Source organism: Erpetoichthys calabaricus, chromosome 3, assembly GCF_900747795.2.
Source record: "Erpetoichthys calabaricus chromosome 3, fErpCal1.3, whole genome shotgun sequence".
NCBI classification, from domain to species: Eukaryota; Metazoa; Chordata; class Cladistia; order Polypteriformes; family Polypteridae; genus Erpetoichthys; species Erpetoichthys calabaricus.
In genome coordinates this window covers 277,146,610-277,168,377 of record NC_041396.2, presented here as the reverse complement: position 1 = coordinate 277,168,377, position 21,768 = coordinate 277,146,610, and the positions used below count along the sequence as shown (strand labels likewise).

The window sequence follows — 21,768 nt, the reverse complement described above, 5'->3', positions numbered from 1 at the left end:
TTAGTTGAATGAAATGAAATCAAATGTGAAAAACTGGCTGTGCAAAAATGTGAGTCCCCTTGTAATTTGCTGATTTGAATGCATGTAACTGCTCAATGCTGATTACTGGCAACACCAAATTGGTTGGATTAGCTCATTAAGCCTTGAACTTCATGGACAGGTGTGTCCAATCATGAGATATAAAGGTATTTAAGGTGGTCAACTGCAAGTTGTGCTTCCCTTTGACTCCTCTCTGAAGAGTGACAGCATGGGATCCTCAAAGCAACTCTCAAAAGATCTGAAAACAAAGATTGTTGAGTCTCATGGTTTAGGGGAAAGCTACAAAAAGCTATCTCAGAGGTTTAAACTGTCAGTTTCAACTGCAAGGAATGTAATCAGGACATGGAAGGCCACAGGCACAGTTGCTGTTAAACCCAGCAGGTCTGGCAGGCCAAGAAAAATACAGGAGCGGCATATGCGCAGGATTGTGAGAACGGAGGTGATCTATGAGTTGTCTGTAACCAAAGACCTGCAAGAACATCTTGCTGCAGATGGTGTATCTGTACATCATCCTACACTTAAGTGCAATTTGCACAAAGAACATCAGTATGGCAGGGTGATGAGAAAGAAGCCCTTTCTGCACTCACGCCACAAACAGAGTCACTTGTTGTATGCAAATGCTCATTTAGACAAGCCAGATTCATTTTGGAACAAAGTTCTTTGGGCTGATGAGACAAAAATTGAGTTATTTGGTCATAACAAAAAGCGCTTTGCATGACGGAAGAACAACATTGCATTCCGAGAAAAACACCTACTACCTACTGTCAAATTTGGTGGAGTTTTCATAATGCTGTGTGGCTAGTTCAGGGACGGGGCCCTTGTTATTTTTGCAAAAGGAGGCTCAACCAAGTATTGATGTAATATGTAATAAATTTGGGGTGCCCAAATTTATGCACCAGTCTTTTTTTTTTATGATGCATATTTTCTGTTAATCCAATAACTTTAATGTCACTGCTGAAATACTACTGTTCCCATAAGGCATGTCATATACAGGTATTAAAAGGAAGTTGCTATTTTGAAAGCTCAGCCAACGATAACCAAAAATCCAAAGAATTAAGAGGGGTTCCCAAACTTTTTCATATGACTCTGTATTTGTGTCTATATATATATATATATATATATATACACAGTGCATCCGGAAAGTATTCACAACGCATCACTTTTTCCACATTTTGTTATGTTGCAGCCTTATTCCAAAATGGATTAAATTCATTTTTTTCCCCAGAATTCTACACACAACACCCCATAATGACAATGTGAAAAAAGTTTACTGAGGTTTTTGCAAATTTATTAAAATAAAAAACTGGAGAAAGCACATGTACATAAGTATTCACAGCCTTTGCCATGAAGCTCAAATTGAGCTCAGGTGCATCCTGTTTCCCCTGATCATCCTTGAGATGTTTCTGCAGCTTAACTGGAGTCCACCTGTGGTAAATTCAGTTGACTTGGACATGATTTGGAAAGGCACACACCTGTCTATATAAGGTCCCACAGTTGACAGTTCATGTCAGAGCACAAACCAAGTATGAAGTCCAAAGGAATTGTCTGTAGACCTCTGAGACAGGATTGTCTCGAGGCACAAATCTGGGGAAAGGTTACAGAAAAATTTCTGCTGCTTTGAAGGTCCCAATGAGCACAGTGGCCTCCATCATCCGTAAGTGGAAGAAGTTCGAAACCACCAGGACTCTTCCTAGAGCTGGCCCCGGCCATTCTAAACTGAGAGATTGGGGGAGAAAGGGCCCTTAGTCATTGAGGTGACCAGGAACCCCATGGTCACTCTGTCAGAGCTCCAGAGGTCCCTCTGTGGAGAGAGGAGAACCTTCCAGAAGGACAACCCATTCTCTGCAGCAATCCACCAATCAGGACTGTATGGTAGAGTGGCCAGACGGAAGCCACTCCTTAGTTAAAAGGCACATGGCAGCCCGTCTGGAGTTTGCAAAGGCACCTGAAGGACTCTCAGACCATGAGAAAGAAAATTCTCTGGTCTGATGAGACAAAGATTGAACTCACGTTTGGAGGAAACCAGGCACCGCTCATCACCCAGGCCAATACCATCCCTACAGTGAAGCATGGTGGTGGCGCATCATGCTTGTGGGGATGTTTTTCAGTGGCAGGAACAGAGAGATAGACAGCATAAAGGGAAAGATGACTGTAGCAATGTGCAGAGACATCCTGGATGAAAAGCCTGCTCCAGAGCGCTCTTGACCTCAGATGGGGTGACGGTTCATCTTTCAAGCAGGACAATGACCCTAAGCACACAGCCAAGATATCAAAGGAGTGGCTTCAGGACAACTCTGTGAATGTCCTTGAGTGGCTCAGCAGAGCCCAGACTTGAATCCGATTGAACATCTCTGGAGAGATCTTAAAATGGCTGTGCACGACGCTTCCATCCACACCTGATGGAGCTTGAGAGGTACTGCAAAGAGGAATGGGGCAAAACTGGCCAAGGATAGGTGTGCCAAGCTTGTGGCATCATATTCAAAAGACTTGAGGCTGTAATTGCTACCAACGGTGCATCGACAAGTATTGAGCAAGGCTGTGAATACTTATGTACATGTGATTTCTCAGTTTGTTTACTTTTTAATAAATTTGCAAAAAACCTCAAGTAAACTTTTTTCACGTTTGTCATTATGGGTGTTGTGTGTAGAATTCCGAGGAAAAAAATGAACTTAATCCATTTTGGAATAAGGCTGTAACATAACAAAAAGTGGAAAAAGTGATGTGCTGTGAACACTTTCCGGATGCACTGTATTATATATATATATATATTAGTGTGTGTGTGTGTTCAAAAAGAAGGCATGCCAATGGGATCGCCGCTATCAGGACTCGAAAATGTGACTCTCCCATTTCACACCCAAAATTTGGATACGCTACGTAGACGACACATTCGTCATATTAAAAAATGACCAGCTGAATGAGTTCTACAACCATCTCAACACAACATTCCCTGCAATCCAATTCACCATAGAAAAAGAAATAAACCGAAACATCAGCTTCCTGGACATCTCCATTGAAAGAAATAACGACGCCACCCTGACCACTAGTGTTTACCGTAAGGAATGTTATGCAGGCAAGATATTACACTTCGCCAGCAACCACCCATTGTCTCATAAACGGAGCTGTGTTAAAACTCTATTCAGAAGAGTCCACACCCATTGTAATACGAAGGAAACAAAAATGAACGAAAGACGCTGTCTTTTCCACCTTTTCACTTCAAACGGATACTCAAAGACATTCATTAAACAGTGCCTACACAGAAGACGCCAAAAACTCAGCAAACAATCGCCTCGAACCAGACCCCCCATCCCACCTGGCACTCACTCCCTTATCACCACGGTGTGTCTGAAGGGGCAGCGCGCATCCTGTCCAAGTCAGGCATCAGAACTGCACACAAACCCGCGAACAATCTGCGCTCAGCCCTTTTCAACGCTAAAAACAAGAAAGCGACAGCAGGAACACGAAACGCAGTTTATAGTAGCCTATAAGAACATCGCAACGCCGTCAGAAGGATGGGCTCACGATCAGTGATCTATACACATACAAAATCAACAGGACATACGTTTAACTGGGACAACGTAGGAGTAAGATTAAGGCCAGTACTAAAAGTGCCAGACAAAACGCCATTAACAGACATTTGGACATAAACCCAGCATATGCAAACTTAATTAGGACATGTTCATAATAAATAAAACGTTACCACCTGTATTATTTGCATGTTATATCACAAATTAGGTTATTTGTTAGGTTTATCTTTTAGTATTGAATTTAGTATTTCACTCTGGTTTATTGTCCTTTAGTCCAGGGGTCCCCAACCACCGGTCCGCGACCCACTACCGGGCCGCAGCCGTCTGACAGCCGGGCCGCGAGAGAACTGCCGGCAACGGAGACTCACTCAGACTTTTCAGAATGCTTCGTGGGCGGGGCTTTGCAGCGGCCCAGAGAGAGGAGAGAGACCGAGGTGACAGAGTATTACAACAAAGTATTTTTACAGTCCCGATAGTTTCCCATATGACACGAGACTATAGAAATCTCGTTACTACGAAGTACATTCAGCAGATGCTTTCATTACAACGAGGTGACCTTGAAATGCTTGAATGAATCATCCACAGAGCAGTTAGATCTGTGGCCGCAGCTCAGTTGTACACTTTTAATAATAATAATTCTTTGCATTTATATAGCGCTTTTCTCACTACTCAAAGCGCTCAGCAATTGCAGGTTAAGGACCTTGCTGAAGGGCCCAACAGAGCAGAGTCCCTTTTGGCATTTACGGGATTCGAACCGGCAACCTTCCGATTGCCAGTGCAGATCCCTAGCCTCAGAGCCACCACTCCACTTTTAGGCTACACAACGAGGTTAAAACAATGGCTGGAAGCTGTCCCTTTAAACAAATCAAAGCCTGTGCCTTTCTTCTACTGGTGACTCCCCTGCTTCTCCCGTCCAGGCTATGCACCAGGGGAGCCACCCTACCTGCAGCTGACCTTCTGTCTGCCTTCTCCTGTTGGTCCGTTCACCTCACTGATCCCTGGCTCCAGTAGGCTTCACTAAACCACGACTTGAGCTCCCCAGCGAGCCAGGCGCTCACGCTGGGGCTTTCACGTCCCAAGTCCCGTCTGCTTACGTGGTAAGCCATCCTCCTTCCGGTCACTCCTGCTCTTCATAAAATGCTCAGTGGGAGCGACCACAATCGACCGCTCCTCAGGTGCCGGCTAAACACCCAGGCTCACTGCTCAGCTGCCCTCGAGCCTGCACTTTGCATGTTCGCTCTCTCCTGCACCGGCTTTTCTCTCCTTGCTTCCTGCCTTCTTCCTCACTCATAACCTCCGTTTCTTTCTTCCTTTTCTTTTTTCGTACCCCTCCTAGCCGCCTCAGGCTTCTATTTATCATGAGAACGTGGATCAGGTGTGGCAACTACCAGCTCCCTGGAAACAATTACAGATGCGGACGACTCCTCACCTGTGCATTTAAGTGAGGATCACCCGCATCACGAATTCCTGGGGAACCGATCCGCCACACTACCACACCCCCTTTCTAAGCCTTTATTTAAAAAGTGGCCTTCTGGACATGAGCTGTGGACCCGCTTCACCACAAGGGACTCAATAGCTTCAGCATGAAGCATGAATACGTGGGTGTCCCTGGACATAACTAGGCTGACACACCTTGATCTCAGAGAATAACCGAGACACATGGGGGCTCATACACCTTAGTTAAATCCACTTACCACAACCAAGGAAAGTTTTACTGCCACACTGCTGTTCACCCTTTTGTGGCATTTCCCTCGGCCTGCTAACCCTGTTGGTAAAAGAAAGTGCAAAACTCCCTTATACCAGATGCTCACAGACACACTCTTCAAAACAGCATTCTCAAACAAGGTTACCACAAAATTGTGCTGACTATGCCAAGTGTTTTGTCGTGATAGACACCTAAGCTGACCCTATTCTCCCCTTTATACTGCTTATTACAAAGATAAAATTCCCCAAATCCTTGCTATAGCCCTGAAACGTTACATTATCTTATGACCTCAGAAAACAAAATAGAGTAGCAGATCAAGCAGGAGTAAAAGTTAGATATTTATTCATCGTGTACATGTCCAAAATATACAGTTCATCCAGACAGTATTCACAGCGCATCATTTTTTCCACATTTTGTTATGTTACAGCCTTATTCCAAAATGGATTAAATTCATTTTTTCCCTCAGAATTCTACACACAACACCCCATAATGACAACGTGAAAAAAGTTTACTTGAGATTTTTGCAAATTTATTAAAAATAAAAAAACTGAGAAATCACATGTACATAAGTATTCACAGCCTTTGCTCAATACTTTGTCGATGCACCTTTGGCAGCAATTACAGCCTCAAGTCTTTTTGAATATGATGCCACAAGCTTGGCACGCCTATCCTTGGCCAGTTTCGCTCATTCCTCTTTGCAGCACCTCTCAAGCTCCATCAGGTTGGATGGGAAGCATCGGTGCACAGCCATTTTAAGATCTCTCCAGAGATGTTCAATCGGATTCAAGTCTGGGCTCTGGCTGGGCCACTCAAGGACATTTACAGAGTTGTCCTGAAGCCACTCCTTTGATATCTTGGCTGTGTGCTTAGGGTCGTTGTCCTGTTGAAAGATGAACCGTCGCCCCAGTCTGAGGTCAAGAGCGCTCTGGAGCAGGTTTTCATCCAGGATGACTCTGCACATTGCTGCAGTCATCTTTCCCTTTATGCTGACTAGTCTCCCAGTCCCTGCCGCTGAAAAACATCCCCACAGCATGATGCTGCCACCACCATGCTTCACTGTAGGGATGGTATTGGCCTGGTGATGAGCGGTGCCTGGTTTCCTCCAAACGTGATGCTTGGCATTCACACCAAAGAGTTCAATCTTTGTCTCATCAGACCAGAGAATTTTCTTTCTCATGGTCTGAGAGTCCTTCAGGTGCCTTTTGGCAAACTCCAGGCAGGCTGCCATGTGCCTTTTACTAAGGAGTGGCTTCCGTCTGGCCACTCTACCATACAGGCCTGATTGGTGGATTGCTGCAGACATGGTTGTCCTTCTGGAAGGTTCTCCTCTGTCCACAGAGGACCTCTGGAGCTCTGACAGAGTGACCATCGGGTTTTTGGTCACCTCCCTGACTAAGGCCCTTCTCCTCCGATCGCTCAGTTTAGATGGCCGGCCAGCTCTAGAAAGAGTCCTGGTGGCTTCGAACTTCTTCCACTTACAGATGATGGAGGCCACTGTGCTCATTGGGACCTTCAAAGCAGCAGAAATATTTCTGTAACCTTCCCCAGATTTGTGCCTCGAGACAATCCTGTCTCGGAGGTCTACAGACAATTCCTTTGACTTCATGCTTGGTTTGTGCTCTGACATGAACTGTCAACTGTGGGACCTTATATAGACAGGTATGTGCCTTTCCAAATCATGTCCAGTCAACTGAATTTACCACAGGTGGACTCCAATTAAGCTGCAGAAACATCTCAAGGATGATCAGGGGAAACAGGATGCACCTGAGCTCAATTTCAAGCTTCATGGCAAAGGCTGTGAATACTTATGTACATGTGCTTTCTCAATTTTTTTATTTTTAATAAATTTGCAAAAATCTCAAGTACACTTTTTTCACGTTGTCATTATGGGGTGTTGTGTGTAGAATTCTGAGGGAAAAAATGAATTTAATCCATTTTGGAATAAGGCTGTAAAATAACAAAATGTGGAAAAAGTGATGCGCGGTGAATACTTTCCAGATGCACTGTAACCACAGTACAAATGTGAGTATAGGCAAAAATATTTATACGACCTGGATAATAATCAGTTCATCTTGCTTGGACTACCAGGTGGCCCGCTGTCTTAGTATGTTAGTGCGTTGATTGATCTCTGCTCAAGCTTGCTGTTTGCTAATGCATAGCCTTTGAAATGAGTGGCAAAAACGGGCAGCATGGCCTGTCTGAAAATGGCAGCAGAGAGAGAAAGAGAGAATTTCTTTGTCACCCAGTGTTTATGTTAGGCTAGGTTTGTAGATGTACCTTATAGACCAATGGGATATCATAGTGCAGGCCGGCTGCCCTGCTTCATTCTAGTTCTGTTTAGACTTGACTCATCCCATGCTTATATTTCTTATATATTATATTTCTATCCCACCTTCCATAGGCCCACAAAATCATCCAATCCATTCCACTTTGGGCTAATCGTGTGAAACCAGTTACAAGTATGAATGGAAAGATGAATGGAAAGTGCTCAATGCCCTAACCCCAGTTACTGTAAACTGTACGTCTGAACAGAAATAACTACAGAAGGGGGTGAAATAAAGCAGGTAACGCAGAAGTATAACAACATTTTTGAGAATGATCTGTGGACTGGTAACCTGGGTTCATCGTGGAATGCCATGGAGATTCTATTCTGGCATTCACACATAATGTGATAATTGTGTAGAATTGACAGCTGAAACTGAATATTAGTTGGCTCCTAAAATTCAATTAATTCTATTTAAGGTTGGAGACATAGGATTTTGCTTCCCAAAATAGTTAGTAAAAGAACAAACTCAGGAATGGAGTCAGGCGTCTGCCCTTCTTTGACCAGAATGATGTTAGGAAGGTCCTTCAACAAATAAGTGCAGAACAACTCCAATAATTCACTCTTTATTTGAGATACCTCTGGATTTACAGCAAGTGCACAGACTCTGGAAGCAGGTGAATGTTATTCCATTAGCCAGAACTACACACCCAAAAGCATTAACTGACTTCAGACTGACTGCCTTAACTTCTCATATCATTAAAACTCTTTCCCAGGCCTGTCTGGATCCTTACCAATATGCATACAGAACAAAGAGGGGTGAAAGACACTACAGCGCTACTTCTGAATTTACTGTACGAGCATTTAGAAGGATCAAAAATCCATGCAAGATTACCGTTTATAGATTTCTCGTCAGCATTTAGTATAATCCAGGCACACATTTTAACTGAGAAACTGATTGATCAATTCTGTTTGGACCCTAACTTAGTGGGGTGGATTCTAGACTCTTTATTTAACAGAATAAAATGAGTGAGTTCTAGAAAGTTGATTCAGTTCATCTTGACATAGTTATTTTTCCAGGGAGATACGTTGCATCACTCATCCAAGTGGCTCATACTCATATACAAGCTTTAGGCAGTTCTTGCCAAAGTGAGTCAAAATGTCTCGATGCATGCTCAATAATCCAGGTAAGGAAATTCTAGATGCTTCCCTCCTTCCAATGTCTCAACATTAGCTAAAAGGGAGACGATTGACACGGTGGACAACTACAAATGATAACATACTAACCTTTGACCTTAACATAGAATGACTTTGTAAGAAGGGTCAGACTGCAGTCGCTGAGCTGTATGACAGAAAATCAGAAAGACGTCCGACTCATACAGTAGCCATCTTCTTTTTCCTCAGTTCAGCTATTGCCATTAGATTGCAGATTTAGGTTTCTGAGGGTAAGGAGCGACTAATTTAAAAATTCTTTTATTCTCAGAGCTATAGGCATGTTCATTTCTATTACTTGTAGAGGTGCTGCTGAAGTCTGAATTGTTATTATTTTGTACTGTTTAAGGTAAGTATTCTTCTTTGTACAGATCCTGAGTGTGTGTACTTATGATAACACTGGATATCAGTTATTTGTCTTTGCTATTTTTCTTGTATCTGTGTAACAATGTTTCATATTTTGTACTTTCCACCTACAAACAAATTTTCTTCTGGGGAAAAGAAGAGTCTAGTCTACCTAACTGTAAGTTTCTAAAGTATTGTTTTTTTTTCTAAGTACACATTTTTCACATCATATTATTACCATCCTTATGACACCCTGATATGCAATTTCCATTTAGCTCAGTGCTGCCTCGGTCTGTTTGTTAGACTTCAAGCGACCATAACATCCACATTGTACCTGATGTTACTTCTCCCCCATGCTGCACTCTTATTTTTCAGATATGGTATGCAGTCAACCATGAATTGAAATAACTTCCCTGTACCTGCTGTCAAGACTGTCAGTCCACTGCTGGGCACATTCAGCTCATTGTTTCATAATCTGAATGAGCCGAGCGCATTTGCATGCTCTTCACTGACTGTGGGTTCCTGGGACAAGAGGACAGAAGTACTTTATTTGTTTCCTTTATGAAGAGTTTTGTATCTACAGTGTGCTTTACCAGTAGAATCAGATTTGATATGGTGAAGTTCATTTAAATAAAGCATTTTTGCAAATATTCCACATAACTACGACAAAAACCATTGTTTCCATAAAGACTCAAACTGATTACTTCATTAAATGACATATTTGTCAATTACACAGTTAAAAGAAAAAAAGCAGAAAGGAAATCAAGAAGATTCTAAGCTCAAGATGTTAAGGTAATGTACTACTGTGGTGAAACCTGGTGGTCTGGACAGACTTGAGGTGTTTAAGATCATAAGAAGAGTGAAAACGAACAAGGGTGAGGAGCATTGGGGTCAGATCGTCTGCCACCCACTTTTGTGATATTTTATATTGTATTCTCATTTGTTGTGTAGGCCACCTTGTGACAGTAACATGTGCCATGTATAGTTTTGATTAATTAAATAACGTTAATTATAGATATCCAAATGTGAGGCTCCTGATGAACTGACAGCCAGACACATTTACTTACTCAGAGCTTTGCTGCACTATCACTTCCCAGCGTTATGCAAATCGCTTTCTGCATTTCAGTCCCCTTCATAAATTCTGGCAGCCAAGAGCTACGGGCCATTGCTGTTCTCTTCTCCACGGCTGCATCAAAGTGTCTGGGAGCTCCATAAGGTATGGCATGTGCCCGTCTTTATCGGATTCAAGGCTGCTACTGATACAGTTTGGTGTGTTGGTTTGATGGCACTTTAATTAATTATTTTTTTGACAAAAACTTTGTTGTTTAAACTGCACTTACAGGAGCAAAATGGTACAATATGTCAATATTTAGCATATTTATGAGAATTGTTTATTAAAATGGAAACATATGCAAGTGCCCTAAGGCTATAGTCACTGAAGAGCATTACACAAAAATCAGTTGATCTGAGCAGAATCAATTAGGAGTAAAGTTCAAGTGCACTGAGGTGTTTTTTTTTATTTTTTATTAGTGATGTGCCACCTCTCTACAAGGTCACCTTCACATGTAGTGTCTGGTCAATGGAAGGAATTATTATGGGAAAGACTGAGCAACACATAAACGGGAGATTTACTGAAGAGTCAGCGTGGGTTCAGAAGAGGGAGGTTGTGTTTTACTAACAAGCTGGAATTCTATGAGGAGGAAACAAAAAGATATGATCAAAGTGGAGCTTATATTATTTATCTGGACTTTCAGAAAGCATTTGATAAGGTGCCACATGAGAGGGTGGGCATCAAACTAAAAGAAGTGGGAGTGCAGGTTGATGTTTGTAGATGGGTACAGAATTGACTCAGACACAGGAAGCAGAGGGTGATGGTGCGAGGAACCTCATCAGAATTGTCAGATGTTAAGAGTGGTGTTCCACAGGAGTCAGTGCTAGGGCCGCTGCTATTTTTAATATTTATAAATGATTTAGATAGGAATATAAGTAACAAGCTGGTTAAGTTTGCAGATGATACAAGATTGGTGGATTAGCAGATAATTTGGAATTCATTAAATCATCACAGAGGGACTTGGACAGCATACAGGCTTGGGCAGATTTGTGACAATGTAAATAAATGTAAAGCATTACACATAGGAAGTAAAAATGTTAGGTTTGAATACACAATGGGAGGTATGAAAATTGAAATTACAATGTAGAACTCATAATGATTTGGCTGTGGTGGGCTGGCGCCCTGCCTGGGGTTTGTTTCCTGCCTTGCACCCTGTATTGGCTGGGATTGGCTCCAGCAGACCCCCGTGACCCTGTAGTTAGGATATAGCGGGTTGGATAATGGATGGATGGATGGATAATGGTTTGGACATGTGCAGAGGAGAGATGCCGGGTATATTGGGAAAAGGATGCTAAGGATGGAGCTGCCAGGCAAAGAGGAAAAGACAAAGGCCTAAGAGAAGGTTTATACATGTGGGGAGAGAGGACATGCAGGTGATGGGTGTGATAGAGCAAGATGAAGAGGACAGAAAGATATGGAACAAGATGATCTGTTGTGGCAACCCCTAATGGGAGCAGCCTGAAGCAGAAGAATGGACTTTTTACTAACAACTGCCAGACAGTGTTCAGAAGCCATTAAGAAGTCGAACAGACTGTTAGGTTATATAGCACGATGTGTGGAGTACAAGTCCAAGGAGGTTCTGCTCAAGTCTTATAACACACTGATGAGGCCTCATCTGGAGTCCTGTGTGTAGTTTTGGTCTACAAAAAAGACATAGCAGCACTAGAAAATGTGCAGGAAAGAGCAACTAGGCTGATTCCAGGGCTACAGGGGATGAATTATGAAGAAAGATTAAAAGAACTGAGCCTTTACAGTTTAAGCGAAAAGAGATTAAGAGGTGACCTGACTGAAGTGTTTACAATTATAAAATGAATTAATCCAGTGGATTGAGACTGCTATTTTAAAATGAGTTCATTAAGAACACGGCGACACAGTTGAAAACTTGTTAAAGGTAAATTTCACACAAACATTAGGAAGTTTTTCTTTACACAGAGACCCACAGACACTTGGAATAAAAGTGTGGTAGACAGTAAGACTTTATTGACTTTTAAAACTCGACTTGATGTTATTTTGGAAGAATTAAGTTGATAGGACTGATGAGCTTTGTTGGGCTCTATGGTCTTTTCTCATCTAAATTGTTCTAATGTTCTAATGGCCATTCATATCGGGAGGATTTTGTTTTACTCATCTCAGCTGTTAGTTGGACACTTTAAGATCATAACTAGTTGTTTATTAAATCCATGTGTCTATACTTTGTGAATATCCATCAGTCCATTTTCTATTCTGTGTCTCTACTTCAGGGTCACAGGTAAGCCAGTGCCTTCAGGATTGTATTGATATTTTAATGCTTATATCACAGTGTTTTTGTCTTTATGATTGTGCATTTTGCATGTCAATTTTAGGGTTGGCTCATGCTTTGTGTCTTAGGCTACTGTTTTATTGAATGACTTTTTCTAATTAGGTCACTAAATAATGCCAATGATGTAATAAACAACTCTGACTGAGATCATGCAGCTTATAGTAAACAGAATGTTTTATTTAATTAGGATTTATTCAATTTATTAAGGTGGAAAATCTTGACGTAAAAAAATAATTTAAAGATTTTTTTTTTTAATGTGGTTGCAATTATGGAATAAATTGTAGTAAACACTATCCAGAATTGTTGAACAGATTCAACTAAAAAACAACTTGCAAATAAAATATAATTATAAATTTGTGGATTTTCATGGAAACAAATTGTACAAACACTGTATCTTAAAAATCTCGTATACTCAGATATGGAGATGGATATTTGAAGAGTAAACCACAAGACAATGAGTATGTTTTTATATTATGTACATTAAAGAACCATCAACAACAAATCAAATCAAATTATTAATATATTGAACAATTATTATAAAAGTAAAGTTGAATAAAACCGACTCTGAAGCTGCATGAATGAAAGGAAAAGTACCACTTCTGGTTAGTGGAATTAGCCTAAAAGTTGATAGAAACCTAAGTTTTATACCTAATACTCATCTGCTAAATTTGGTTGACCTTATTGAAAGCGTACTTAAGTTATCGTGTTTACACACACACACACACTCACACACACACACACACACACGGACATAATTCCAAAAATGGTATTTTCTGGCTCAGGGAGGTCTAAAATGTTGAGATTCATCAAAATCTCGAAATGGAATTTTTGGAGGATTATAGTACTTTCCCTATACTTCGTATATGAGAAAGTAAAAAATGAATTACCTTCAAAAAGCCATTTTAAGAAGGGTGAAGAATTTCGATATTTGAGGCAGACGTTTCCATAAATAACTGATGGCAAGATTAAGGAGGCCATTTTTGCTGGCCCACACATCAGACATGTCATCGATGACAAGTGATTAGAAGATCTGCTAAAGCAACCAGAGGATATCACATGGATCACATTCAAGGATGTTATCGGCACCAAACTACATCCAGCTGGTTGACAACAAGCTTCAAGCAAGCAAATTTCAGCGGTACATTGCAAAGATGAAAAACCAAAATCAGGGCAAGTGGGCAAGTGGAATCCATCAATGCCAGCCAACCATTGCTGGACACTGGAATGAGAAGCAGCAGAAATGCTCTTAAAAATGCTGGATCTTTAATGGCACTTTACTGGGTTCAGTGGTTCCTCATAGACCCATTGCTTGACAAAGACCCATTTCATTTGGGAAGGCTTTTTTTCGTATGAAGTTGGGTCTTTGGTAATTGAGAGGTGGACAAAACAGAAATCTTTAATGTATAGTAGCAGGAGACAAAGAAATTGAGAAATCCTGAACTCAGCCTTTGTTACTGAAAGCAGCAAGAGTCCTTTTAAAATGAGGAACGTACTGGGATTTCACAAATTTGTTATCATCAATGCATTGCTGTTTGTGAAACATGTTACAGATGCACATATATGAAGGTCGTTTCTGGAACCTTCATGTGGATTGTTCTTTTGGGAACAAAGCTTGTTTCCCCTATGGGAGAACCACCATGGAGTATGAACAAAAATCAGCAGCAAAACATTTTAATCTCAACTGAACTCATGCAATGTGTCAGCATCATTAAGTGGTTAAACACACTAAATTCAATGAAAGTTAATTTCATGTTTCTCCAAATTGCTTTGTGATACAGTTAATCTGAAATTACATTTGTGTTCAGCTTGAAGCTGTCATAATCATCAACAAGTGTGTTGTCAAATGTATCTCAAATTCACACCCTTCCTTTATCCTCACCATTCTCTACTTTCATACCACAGTGGTGGAGATGCAGATCTAATTCCTAATTCAAATAGTTCCTCAAAAGCCTGGCACCTTTTCCAGAGTCATTTGCTACCTTGGCCTGGGGTGACGGGATAAACTCCATCTCTGTTTACCTTCAGTTGTGGTGCTGTTTCTTCCTTCTGTGTTTAAAGAGTATTTTCTGAGATGCATTACAGGTTTTTGACACTCCACCTTTTGTTATTCTTTTACAGTGCACTTTAGCTTTGAATATGGAAGTCAAGCCGTTGGCAGCATTTGTCTTCTTAGGTGAGTATGACTCTCTGATCTTAACATGTTCTCCTAGATATGTTACCCAAGTCAGAAAGTGGAATGGCAGAAAGGAGGAGGAAGTTGGGAGCATGTGCTGATAGTTCATTGCCGCACCCACCACACGACGAACCACCTGGACTGGGACCCGAGTGCAGTGAGTGACACCTCAGTACCACACTAGAACAGTGTGAGGTTTTTTATGGTGTGCCAATCCTGCCACTAACCCCCAAGTTTCCCCTGTAAGTTGGCGAGCTGGATGCAGATTAGCGTCGTACCCAGGACAAAGGAATTGGAGGTTAAGGGCCTTGCTCAAGGGCCCAATGGAGTAGAGTCACTTCTCGCATTTATGGGTTTCAAACTGGCAGCCTTCTGATTGTTGGCTGAGATCCCTAGCCTAAGAGCTACCACTCTGCCTAATGACAGAAAAGGTAAAAAGTAATTTCAAATTATACGAGGGACTTTCCCAAAGTTTTCAATTTTCATTGGTAACAGTGAAGACGGGAGGAGTAGTAATTGGTCATGTCTGAGAGTGTCATGTGACTAGTTCTGTCTGGCAAGCCAGCTGCCCTTTCAGTTTAGTATAAGAGTTGTCACCCTGTGGTGAAGATGGCTGTGAAACTTATAAATTGCACCAAAGAGGAACAGTGTTCTGTCATATGCTTTGTGTGGGCAGAAGGTGTGCGGGAGCTCAAATTCATTTCTGCATGTGTGCGCAGTATGGGGATGAAGTTCTCTCTCGTAGAGTCGTCTATGAGTGGATTGAAATGTCCGAAAATGGCCGTACTAGTGTGATGGATGCAGAGTTCTCCGAATGTCCAGCTGCAGCCACAACCACGAGGAATGAAGAAAGAACCCTGATGTGAAAGCAGCAGTACATCAGTGGCTACGCACTCAACCAAAAACATTTTTTGCTGATGGCATTAAAAAGTTGGTACGACGCTAGGAAAATTGCTTCGCAAAGGAAGGTGACTGTGTAGAAAAGTGATGTCATTTATTTTTGAAATTGTTAATAGAGTTAAAAAAAGGTGAGGAAACTTTTTGAACGTCCCTCGTATATTACTAACCTCTACTACTCATACACATACACATTTTTTAATTTTATTGCATGACTGTTTTTGGGCTTCTTTGCATCCACTGTTCTTGGTTTTTACATCAGATGTGAAGAACCTCAAATAGCAATAAGTTGCTACAGAAACAATTACGGCCTCAGCAAGGGTGGAACTGCAAAAATAGTGAAGGAAAAAGTTAAATGCAGTATGTGGGAATTGAATCCAGATCTCTTTGTTAAATGCAAACAGGGTAATCACAACACCACCCTCGTAACCTCTGCGGTGCCATTTCTCTGTTGATATCACATCATTTTGAAACTGTAGCTCTCCTTCCAGCTTTGCTTATGTCCATAGTTCAAAGTCAATTTAAGGTATGAAAAATGATTATGTTCATAATCAATACAATCATTGATGCCAATTCATTATGAGATTATTATAGTTCTAAGACAGCTGTCCCCAATTCTCTAAGAGGGGCAACATGTCAAAAACCTGGCAAGCTCTGCGGCTTCAAGTACGACAAGGAAACAGTGGCAGCCAGGGTGTGATGGTGGTGTGATGGTGAAAGGGTGAGACTGCAATAAATTCAGTGTCTTCAGAATGTACTCAGACCCTTCACTTTCTTTGCATTTTGTTATGTTGCAGTCTTTTGCTAAAATCATTTAAATTCAGTGTTTCCCTTATCAAACAACACTTAATACTCAGATATGACAAAGTGATAACACGATTTTTGTAAGTTCATTACAAATAAAAAAAACAAGTATTACCGTATGTACTCGGGTATAAGTTGAGTCTTGAAACTTGAAAAATCGATCATAAAATCAGACCCCAACTCATACGCCCATTCAAGAATGCGACACTTAACTTTTTTTTCTTTACATCTTCTTGCCTCCTCCGGTCTTGCACCAGTTTCTCAGACGCATTGAATTCTGGTGCAGCAGCGCAGTTACCAATTTCTTTCACTACTTCAATGATGTTTAATTTAAAACCAGCTTCATATTTTCTTCTGATCGAACGCTCCATCGTAGATAAGGGATGCTCTTATGATAAAGGGGTATGAGGGTGTGAGATACAAAAAACACAAATCAGTGCTTCGGAATAGTTTGGGTATTACTGTGTGGTCAAGTAGGCACAATAGAGAGAGAGAGAGAGAGAGGTTAGGAGCACACGCTGATACAGAGCATTGGCACACCCACATAGAACAAAAAGGCAGTGTGCTCCGTGGTTACTCTCGCAGGTGGGCGTTAGCATATCATAATCTCTTGGACCAATAGCGTGAGTTTTCTACTTTCGACCAACTTTATAGAACACCAGAAATTACACAGTAAAATCAAGTCCCGACTTATCCGCAGGAAAACTTATCTGTGAGTATATACGGTAGTCAAAGCTTCGTTAGCAGCAATTCCAGTCTTGGGTCTGACGTGCTAAGCTCCTCACACCTGAATTTGGGGAATTTCTACCATTCTTCTCTACAGATCCTATCAAGCTCTGTCAGGCTGAATGGAGAACATCAGTGGACAGCAATGTACAGGGCTCTCCAGAGACGTTCAATTGGGCTCAAGTTCACACTGTGGCTGGTTCCCACAATGACATTCCCAGAGTTGCTTAGGGTCATTGTCATGGTAGAAGGTAAACCTCCAGCTCAATGTAAGGTCCAGAGCCCTTTGGAGCAGCTTTTCATTAAGGACATCTCTGTATTTTGCTTGTTCTGCTTTCCATCAATCCCATGCAGTCCCTGCTGCTGAAAACCAAACATACATGATTTTGCCACCACCATGCTTCATTGTTGGAATGGTATTCTGCATTTGATGAGTGGTGCCTCATTTTCTGCAGACAAGACACTAATCTTGGTTTCATCAGACAAGTGAATCTTATTTCTTACAGGCTGAGTTTTTAGGTGCCTTTATGCAAACACCAGGAGGACTTCCGTGGGTCTTTTTAACTGAGGAGAGGCTTCTATCTGGCCACTCTTCATAAAGCCTAGTACAGTGGAGTTCTACAGTGATGGCTGTTCTTCAGAAAGTTTCTCCTGCCTCCACACAGATTTTCTCAGGATCAGCTAGGGTGATCATTAAGTTCTTGGTCACCTTTTCTGCTATGGCCCTGCCCTCCGATTGTTCAGTCTGGCTGGTTGGCCAGGTATAGCGAGTACTCTGGTTGTGCCAAACATTTTCACTTAAGAATTACCGAGGTCACTGTGCTCTTAGGAACCTTCAATACTGTAGGATTTTTGTTGTAGCCTTCCCCAGATCCATGCTTTGATACAATCCTGTCTCTACGCTCTGTAGGCAACTCCTTCGACCACATGACTTGGTTTTTGCTTGACTGTGGGACCTTCTATAGAAAGGTGTGTGTCTTTCCTGATCATGTCCAGTCCATTGAACTGATCACAGGTGAGGGTACTGAGTGTTGTTTGATGAGGGAAAAATAAATTTAAATGATTTTTGCACAAGGCTGTAATATAACAAAATGTGAAAAATGTGAGGGGATCTGAACTCCTTCTGAAGGCTGTGTAAACGCTAAAAACAATATGGCTTGGAGCCATGACAAAAACTATTGAGGGAAATGCTTGATTAAAGCATTTGGTTGAAAGGTAAGTGTTTTAACAATCACAGTCTGCACAGCATTGCTTCTGTATTGATACTGTTATGAATAGGAGTCCTGAACATAACAAAAAGGGGTCTAGGCCTTCAAAATAAGCCACAAAAGCAGTCTAGGACCTTCACTGACATGTCCAGAAGAAGTTCACCCCAAGGTAGCCTCACCTCCAAACTCCACATGCAGGCTTTAGCCTAACTAGGTCTTTTAAAGTTCAAAATAACTTAAGTGTCCCAAAATACATGAAAATATCAAAACTTCAATTCAAAAGAAAGGAACCATAAAAACCATGGCTTGGGAGAACAAGTCCAAAATAAAAAAATTAAAAATATTTATTTGAAAATCTCAAATGAATAAAAATAACAAAAAGGGCAGCGATAAGGAAAAAGGCTTTGCCTAAAATTTAACCCAGAGCAAACAAATCCCCATACACAATCCAAAAATCAAAACCCAAAAGCAGAAGCAAAATAATCCAGAGCCAGAAAAATCACTACTTACAATAATGTACTCCAGAACAACAATAAATGACCTACTGAAGGACCAGCTTCCAGCTTCAAATATTTGAGGGCCGTCTTACAACTGTGACATCAGGGAGGCTCCGCCTCTTGGGGGGTTCCACCCACAAAATACAACAAACAAAGAAGAACATGTAAATTCATACTGTCATGAACTAGGGAGCTCCTGCCAATTAACTCTCAAAAACTGTATAAGGGTCCATCAGCTTTCAGCTCGTATAACAAAAAGGACAAACAAAGAATCTTCATAAAAGGAAAGTTTTATTACACAAAAATGCTCGTCAACAAAATAAACTCTGAGGAGCACAAAAGACACAGAAGAAGTAGCCTTCAAAATAGATAATCTCATGGCAGAGAAATCCTAAATGCACAATTCCCAGAGAGGAAAAGAGGTAAAAAAAATGGAGCAAAACTGGTCAACATCCAGAAGACAGCAATAATCAAAGGAGAACTCACCAGAACCAGGCATAAAAACAGAGTGTGCTGCCAGGGGCTGTATAAGGGAGGGGGGCCTCTTGGGGAACCACCCACAAAACACATGGAACATAACAGAAGGAGCATAGACATGTAGAAATTAAACAATACAAAAAATATTTTAAAAACACAGACCAATGTAAATATTTAACATAAATAACAATATTAACACTAACAAAAATGACAGAAAAAAGGAAGTTGAGAAACCCTGGCTAAAACATAACACATAGATAAACAAAAAGATAAATAGCCATAAAATGTATTATGGATCTTTTTTGTCCCCAGGGAGAAATTTGGCTATTTACAGATGTTCTTTAAATAAATATTGTAATTAAGGAGAGCCGGAGACTGTAAATCATTTGGGGATGGCCACCCCATATACTGAAAAATGCAGCAAAAAGAAAAACAAAAAAACATGTGGTTACATTTGACTTCAAAACAGAACTGAATCCAGAAGATAACACAGAGGCATTTATATGGAGGAGACAGGAAAGGGGTCGAAGATGGCCAGAAGAGGAAGTGATGTCTTTGGTAGGTGGGTTCTAAAAGGGAAGTTGTCATCAGGATAGGCAGGAAGTGACATCATCAGAGGATGAGTTTGTGGTCACATCACTCTTTAGTTGGTTCTTCTGCTGGTCTGCAGAGGGACTAAAGGAGAGATGGTTAGGTGACAGTGCCAACTCTTGTTCCGGCTGAGAAACCAAATTATCTGAGCGCACATGTGTGACAGTGTAAACATTATGGTCTGAACACACACCAGAATGTCAAGGTTTATACTTCACGTGAAACGACGCATGCTCCAGCGGATGCTCCTGCTACGCAAGTGTTTTACTGTTTATACTTGCGCGCGTACTTTGCGTAAATCTAGAAGAATCCACCAGGTGGCAGTGCGAGATATTATCACGGTGAGAACAGGTTCAGCTTCTGTGTTGTGAATTGCCTGGAACAGCCATTAAATTCTGATGACACCTTACTTCAACATCTCTGAAAAGGATTTTTAATGATTAAATCCATCAATCCAGGGATATGTCCATTCCAGCAAGCATTGGACATAAGGCAGAAACAATCCTTACGGGGCATCAGCTCATCGCAAGGTGAATACAAGCACTCACATACACTGAAGTCATTTTAGCGTCACCAAATCTGCATATCTTTGGAAGGAAACCGGAGCACTCTGTGGAATCCCAGCAGGAGAACATGTAAACTCCAGGCAGAGAACACCTGCGAGACAGCAGAGCTACTGCTCCACCACCGTTTTTATCTGTAAAATGTAACATACATATTTTAATGCATTTCATCATGAAAGTGATATCAAGTATAAATCTAAGGATTTTAAATGTGCATACATTTAATGTGTTCTGTGTGGTAATCTGTTGCTGCTTGCCGGTTCTGTTAGGTCAGGAGGAAGCCCCAGAAAAAGAGATGGCACAAAAGATGGTATGTGAGAGTTTTAAAATGTATCGTATCATTACGATTGGGAATATGTGACGCTTGAATATAAAAGCACCACAACAGAACTTGTATGTCGGCATTTTGCTTCACTACATCGAACCATTCATCAAACATCGAAGTAGGTACATCGATCCTGTAAGATCCACATAGCGTCTTTCTGTCACGTGTAGATAGTAACCAGAGACTCTGACATCACATTCCAACTTTTATCACACTGTGCCCCCCGACTTTTTGCTGGTACTGCAACTCGCACACGTGTTATGTTAATTTCTGATGACCTGTTCAGGGGATGCGGCAAATGAACGCTGAGAACGCATGGTAGCCATGTTGAGTGTGCGTACGTGTTCTGAGCGTGAGGTATAAATGAGCCCTAAAAGGGAAGAGAAATAAAAAGAAAGAACAATTCTGACTTGGCAGTCCCAGTCTCAGTGAGGCACTATAAAGGCGTATCGCTGTTGGTATAAAGGAGATCCCATGTTGTTTCTTGACACACTTCTGCTGAATGATTCGTTGGCTGATAGTCCTCAGTGTTCATGTGTCAGTGAGAGGATATGCAGCATTGTTCATAATGGCGCTCAGTTTGGTTTTAGTTCTCTCCTTTGCCACAACCTCCAAGGAAGGGAATATACTGTAAATGACAAAGTGGATCAGGAGACGTCTACAGGGAGCGGGGTGAAGTCTATGAATTATTTTAAGTTTAATGAATTGGTAGTTAGGATTTCTGAAACAAAATGTGATATTTGTAAAAATATTTTGCCAAGACAGTGGAGAAGCCAGTGGAGCAAACTCGCAGGACAATTGTGAAATTAAAAAAAGAGGTTTTCAGCTGATTTACAGAGCTTTTAGGGAGAAAGGAGCAAAAAACAAGGTAAGAAAAAGATTCCGCATACCCTGAACACTGATGGTAGCTGTAAATAAAAGAAAAAGGAGTAACTAGGAAGATGGAAAACAGGGACTATAGGGATTGAAACATCAAACAGATCACCAAGATTATTGACTCCTTGGTTGT

At 41.2% G+C, this 21,768-nt stretch overlaps 1 protein-coding gene across 1 annotated transcript in view; it reads left to right on the top strand.

Annotated features, from left to right (window-relative positions):
* The first annotated feature begins 10,249 nt into the window (after window positions 1-10,249).
* The window catches only part of LOC114648996 (receptor-type tyrosine-protein phosphatase eta-like), a 50,889-nt gene continuing 39,370 nt past the window's right edge, over window positions 10,250-21,768 (top strand). The window contains exons 1-2 of the mRNA XM_051924775.1: window positions 10,250-10,304; window positions 14,617-14,671. Coding sequence (XP_051780735.1) covers window positions 14,635-14,671 — 37 coding nt within the window. The 5' untranslated portion in view covers window positions 10,250-10,304; window positions 14,617-14,634. The remainder of the gene's footprint in view (window positions 10,305-14,616; window positions 14,672-21,768) is intronic.